The 6,753-nt window shown below is 33.8% G+C and overlaps 1 protein-coding gene across 1 annotated transcript; it reads right to left on the bottom strand.

The window, feature by feature from the left end:
* Window positions 1-3,406: 3,406 nt before the first annotated feature.
* Window positions 3,407-5,886, bottom strand: LOC132171032 (large ribosomal subunit protein uL14x/uL14z/uL14y). The gene is made up of 4 exons (XM_059582234.1): window positions 5,778-5,886; window positions 4,852-5,136; window positions 4,179-4,220; window positions 3,407-3,621 (listed from the first exon to the last, which is right to left on the bottom strand). Exons 1-4 carry the CDS (start codon window positions 5,788-5,790, stop codon window positions 3,539-3,541), a joined length of 423 nt encoding a protein of 140 aa, XP_059438217.1. The 5' UTR covers window positions 5,791-5,886; the 3' UTR covers window positions 3,407-3,538.
* Window positions 5,887-6,753: the final 867 nt, after the last annotated feature.

Below are 6,753 nucleotides of genomic sequence, written 5' to 3'. Positions count from 1 at the left end.
TCAAACAAAGAGTAAAACAGGGAAAACAGAAGATAAAACACAAACAAGCTAGCTAAAATTCCAACCGGCCAGATCTTAAAAAACAGGAATGAGATCAGAAACGGAAAAGAAAGATGCGAATGCAGCCCGAGAAAACCCTTGCCGCGGCGCATACTGTTGATGGATACTACCATCGGGAGTTCGAAAACCCTTATCAAACATCTAAACAGGCTTCCTAAAAAGCCATAGAGATTTAGATGATAAGTAACTATGGAAAAAGAATTTTCAAAAGGAAACCAAAAAAAAAAGGAAAAAAGATCCACTCCACATACAAAAAGTCTGAAGACCAAACAGATCGGGATAAATAAAAGTTGTTGATCCTCTGTTTTTCTCTTAACATAAGAAGTCGTTGCTTTCTGTCTAGTCAACATCCTTGTTTTTTTTTTTTTTTTTTTAATTTCTTGGCCATTTCAAAGATGGATTCCCTATAAATTAAAAAAATAAAAAAATAGTGCTTTTTCCGCTCACCATCCTTTTTTTCTTTTCTTTTTGACTACTATGATGAAGTTGTGACTTGTGATATAGAGAAATTATGAAGTGAAGACTAAAATAAAGGAGTAGTTATAGATACTGCAGTTTTTTAAAACAAAATCATTAACAAATTGCCGTAAAAAAGCAAATATTAATTCAACAGTGAAAAGGAGCAAATATATATATATATATATATATATATATATAGAAAAAGAATAGATAAATAGATGTATAGACCGTATGATGCCTTTCAAAAAACTTATTAGTGAAATTATATAAAATAGGTTTTAATTAGCTATTTTACATAAAATTTTAAATAAACTAATGCGAATACTAAAACAATCAACTTAAATTTTCCAGTGATTCATACAAGAACCGATCAAACTTCTATATAGGAGTCTTTTATTTTCAACTTTCTTGTCGCGGTACGAACTTACAAGGTGGTTAGGTGGAAATAAAACAATATTTCTCAATGGGATTTACTAGTGTTTCTTCCAATTCATGCTGCTTCGAGGAAGAGAGGATTGGTGTGTTGGCAAGGCGTTTTGCAATATATCTAATATTCATGATTGGGCATTTCCAAGTTGTTTTCAAAAAGTAAAGATGAGTAGTGCTATTTTCACTCACCATCCTTTTATCTTTCCTTTTTGGGGTTGACGTTGTTGCTGACACGTAAGATTGATTCTCTGATTACAAAACATCATCATTGCACCAAGAATCACGGATGAGTAGTGATTTTTGGCATATCGACGTGATTATCAATTCCCTCATTACAAAACACCATCATTGCACCGTGAATAACGGAGATGAGTAGTGATTTTTGGCACACCGACGTACTTGAACAGTAAGCACATCGGTGTTAAAATAATATTTAAACAGTAAAGAAAAAAAATTAATATTTTAACACTGTAATAAGAGGGAAGGATCCAGGAAACAGACCCTAGCTCAGAGATGTGAAGAAAGGGTTGCTCAATTTGGTTCTTGGAAAGACATTGAAAGGTCTACAGAGAAGCCATCATTTTCGGTTGATTGGGCATTTCCACATTGTTTTCAAAAAGTAAAGATGAATAGTGCTCACCATCCTTTTATTTTTTCTTTTTGGGGTCGACGATGTTGCCGACACGTAAGATCGATTCCCTGAATACAAAACACCATCATTGCACTATGAATCACGGGGATACTTCACAAACTGACCCCATATATGACTTTCACCAGTGCTAGAGCCATTCACACTCGGCTGCATTAATATTTAAGCTAAGCAAACTCTTAACCACTTTAACTAGCCAAATGTGTGGTCTTCTTTGCTTCACGGCCTGGAGTGCTCTTAGATAGTTGGGATATTGCAAAGATAATAATATTCTGTATCCTCTAGAACATACATTTTCTTCCGATTCACTTTATACCACCATTTCATGAGGTGTGACCTCAAACCAATTGATCAACTCATTGAGAACAATATCATATACTTTTTAAACATTGGGAAATAAATTTTTTTAAAATCATTTTATTGCAAAACTACATTTTATTTAAAAAATCATATGCCTTTTACCGGCTAACTAAAAAAATCATATGAATACATGCAATAATAACACATGACAAATTTATAGACTAAGTTGAAAAAACATTCATTTCAAGCGCATCTTACGTTACTTAAAATCAACATTGGGGTATGGTATTCGTTTTCAACCAATCACGAATGTGTGCCTTCTTGCTTATTTGGATGATGATTGGGCCGGGTGCCTTGATGATCGCCGTCCACAGGGGCTTAATATCAAACCAGATGCTAAGCCCATCAAGCAAGCGCAACAACACTTTCATCCACTCTTCACAAAGAAAATGGATAAATAAAGAAATTATAGGATGTGAATTAGCTTCATAGACCTGAATAATGCATTCCCTAAGGATGAGTCTCCTGTGCTGATCACAAAAATCATGATAGACAAAACCTGCGGATATGAAAAGATTTATTTCATGGATGGCTTGTTTGGTTATAACCAAATCAAAATAGAGGCCGCCAAAATCTGGTCAATACTTCTTGAGAATCCCTACTTTAATAATCTTGTTTTTAAAAAGGTGCCGTTAGAAGGGGATGGAGAGCAGGGATAGGATCTAGAGCTACGGTTATGACAATTTAAAGAAAACTTGTGTACGTTGAGAAAATTGAGGGCATCAATTTAATTACTTTTGTAAACAATTTCAGGGAGAGAAAAGCAGTGAACAAAACAAAAATAAGAAGCGGATTGAAAGAGCCAAAGATTCACCTATGCAATAATACTCGGGTTTAGTTTGGTTAATGATTGAAAGATTAGTTTGTCAATGTTCAAAATATTGACTACGCTGATGATGTTGTGATGAAAGAGAAATTATGAAGTGAAGACTAAAGTTAAATACTAGTTTATAGATACTACAGCTTTTCAAAACAAAATCATTAACAAATTGCCATCACAAAAGCAAATACTAGGTCCACAGTTAACAAAAAAAAAAAAAAAAAACCGACAATATATATATATTTTGAACTAAAAAATAATTTAATCATACATAATAATGTAACAAGCTAACAACAAATAGTAGTAATAATTATTATTTTAAATAAAAGTGATGCTATTTCCATTTGACAGAAATTTCATACAAATTGAATTCTAGTAAACTTTTATAACCCAACTTCTAAAATTGACATTTGTCCCGTACCATATGGGAAACGCATTCTAACATATTTATAGGATGCGTGTCCTTTATATGTTTTAACATGTTTATAGGACACATGTTTAAATGCTGAGTTGTAAGAGTTTGCTTTATAAGAAATTTGGGTCATTTTCATTATTTGGCATAATATAACTTGAAAATTCTTCCCAATTAAAAGAAACCAAGGAGATGAAAGGCAACAGAACTCCATCCAGGTGTCAAAAGATAAGACTTTAATCTCTATGGCAAAACTTAAATCTGTTAAGCTACAACAGCCTAAAGCCAGATGAGTTCAGAAACCTCAGAAAAACCATTCTAAAGAGTTTAATGACAAAAACCCAAACATTTAAACAATGGCATTGGCGGCACTTGCAATCCTTGGCCATAGATCAGCACACTCCTTTCCAATTGGCCCAGTAATAGCAGATCCTGCAACCAGAACAGAACATGCACAAGAGGCTTACAACGACAATTCAAAAAAAAATCCACAAAAAATGAATTACATTATAACAAAAGATGAAACAAATAGTAACTTCGTACTAAATCAGCAACATCTCCCATACGCCATATTGTTCCCAAATGTGCCAGCTCAAAATGGCTTGGCAGCATTGATATGCCAGTTTAAAATAATGGTACCTCTCTCACCCTATAAGAACAGGATGAATGGAGCGGGCATGCGATCTAAATCCATAGGTGCTTGGGTATATATATATATATATATATATATATATATATAGACACCAATCTTTTACTTATCCAAAAAATATATATATAGACGCTACCAACAAAGCTATGTAATGTTAACCAACAGGCCATGTAAATTTTATTATAAGCATCCTAGAATTGAATTGTTATTAGTATTTTCGTTATAATAATAATTATTGTTGCAAGTATAATAACTATTATCATTACTACTACTATTATATTATTTGCGCTTGGACAGTACAAAATCAAAATAACTAGAATTGACTTCATGATGACTGTACCTTTCATTTCGCCCTTGGGGTTGACGATAACACCAGCATTATCTGCATTCGTAAAAAGAGCTCATGATCAGAAAACTTGAGGAACAGAAAGAGATTCTCCTAAGAAAATTCTGATAAAGAAATAAGACAATTTTAACAACAGATGCAAGAAGATAATACACCAGAAGTTATGTTCATGACAAGCATGCGATAAAATTTAAACTATAGGTACTAGTTTAGATACACAAAACTACCATGCAAAGATAGTAGGTAATATAAATACTGAGTTAAGGTGTGTTGTTAATTCCAAAAAGCCCTCTACATAGTCCCAAAGAAAATGTATTAGTTTCACTAATATATTCATGCTTGCCATGCCACAACAATTACTATGATATTGAACGAGATAAAGCATCATAATTACCTAGTGCTTTCTAATGCCTAATTACCTATGGATCCCTTTTTTTTTTTAAACAAAAATAAGTAAATAATCTGTTATAGAACACTTAGATAAAGTGCAATTTTTATAACAAAGAACAAACCAATAATATAGAACCTTCCAAAATAGAAGTTTGTGCTTAAAGCATTCTAACCTGTTGTTAGGCAAAATAGGCCCTATTATCTACACTCCTTATGACTTGTTAACAACCAAACAAACGATATAAACCCATATCAACATATACAGAAAAATAGCAACCTTCGAAGTACATAAAAACACCATCCTTTCGGCGCCACGGCTTGCGCTGCCTCACAATAACAGCGGGCAAGACCTTCTTTCGGAGATCAGGCTTCCCTTTCTTGACAGTTGCCATCACCATGTCGCCAACACATGCTGACGGCAGGCGGTTGAGGCGACCCTTGATCCCCTTCACAGAGATAATGTAAAGGTTCTTGGCCCCAGTGTTGTCTGCACAATTCACAGTTGCTGCCACTGGAAGACCCAGTGACATTCGGAACTTGTTCCCAGCACTTCCTCCACGTCCTGCAAATCAATAAATATAAACAATCATGAAAAAAAAATGAATGAAACCCATATCCCATATTTCTTCTTTGGGAAAAGTTCAAAAAACTCAAAAAGAGTTTCATACTCTCGCTCAGCTAATTCTAATGACTCTTTCCACAATTTTTAAGTCTCTCCTAATATACCACTAATTCGCTGTTGCTTTGCAGACAAAATTTGGGGAAACAATTTTTTTTATATATATAAGTAGGGAAACAGAAAGTAAAAAAGCATGAGGAAAATTTGAGGCGAAACGTATAAACTGTGTGCGCTTCCAGCAACCAAAGAGAGTGAGAAAGCAAGAAACCAGAACCAAATGATTACCTAAACAGAGAATAAAAGGCACAAGCAAACTGAAATCCAAATGCTCTATTTCGTTGCTAGGAATAGGGAAACAATAATAAAAAAAAACCTACTAGCTTCAGACAAAAGTAATTTTGAGAAGAAAAAAATAAACTGTTGCTGAAGAGCGCCAAATACAGCTCCGAAACATGGCCTAATTTTTTGGAACCAAAATTCTGAGAGACAATCCCATTTCTTTTCTACACTTTTCTTTCCACAGTTTTCTGAGCATCCAAACAGAGAATAACACTAAAACTTAATCAAGAGAGAGAGAGAGGTACCTCGCTTCGACATGGCTGAGGAGAATGGGCGGCTTCAGATCCGGAGAAGAAGACTTCAATAGAGGTTTTATATTATAGCAATAGTGTAACACTATGAATTTGTTAGGGTTTTTCACTTTTCAGTTTGGGCCGGGTAAGCCTGCCTTTCTTTACTCGATTTGGGGCTTATCTAGTTATCTGATTCTGGGTTTTACTTCTTTCTTTAATTAACCTGTAAATTCATTAAAGCCTTAAATATATGGCATTTGGGTCGGCATTTGTTTGGAGAAAAATAAATTCGGGGTTTTTATTTTTTATTTTTTATTTTTTTATTTGTGATTATAAAATCGGTTTTATTTGTTTCAATGCAAAACATATTTGGAAAACATTTTTCTCGTTTTTAGGTGATTGAGAATGAAAAAAATACAAAATCAGTCTATGTGATTTTGTAATTAGCTTCCTGTAGTATTCAAATGAATTCAGAGGCCTCTGAAGTATGTCAAAAACTAACAATTTGATACAACAAGGAGCAAATTGTAAATCGGGTCAACCACATGGACTGATTTTGTATTTTTTTCTAAAAAATATTGATCAATGTACATTATATTCTAATCAACATAAATCCTTTAAAAATATTTTTTTAAAAAAAATTAAAAAGCTTTAATCTGTCGAAAAGCCTAAACCATTTTCCCTAAAATTCGCCACCCTCCAACAGCACCCACCCCAAGTGAAGAAGCGAAAATAATCATCCTTTTATATTTCTTTCTTCTTTTTTTCAGATTTCTATTTGATATAAAACTGCAAGTTTAGATCATCTAGTATCAAAGTAGGTTACTTTCTACCCATATTTTTCCTGTTAAACCCATTTTTTTTTTCCATTACCAAGCATCCATTCGTGTGTTGTCATTGTATGTGGTGATTGAACATGGTGCACCGACAGTGTGCAGTGGTAGCCATCCGTGAAGGAGATCGTTTGGCTTGCTATTGCGGTGGTGCA

The sequence above is a fragment of the Corylus avellana genome, chromosome ca2 (genome assembly GCF_901000735.1).
Source record: "Corylus avellana chromosome ca2, CavTom2PMs-1.0".
Taxonomy (NCBI): domain Eukaryota; kingdom Viridiplantae; phylum Streptophyta; class Magnoliopsida; order Fagales; family Betulaceae; genus Corylus; species Corylus avellana.
Note: the sequence above shows the minus strand (reverse complement) of the source record. Positions and strands in the feature narration are given on the sequence as shown.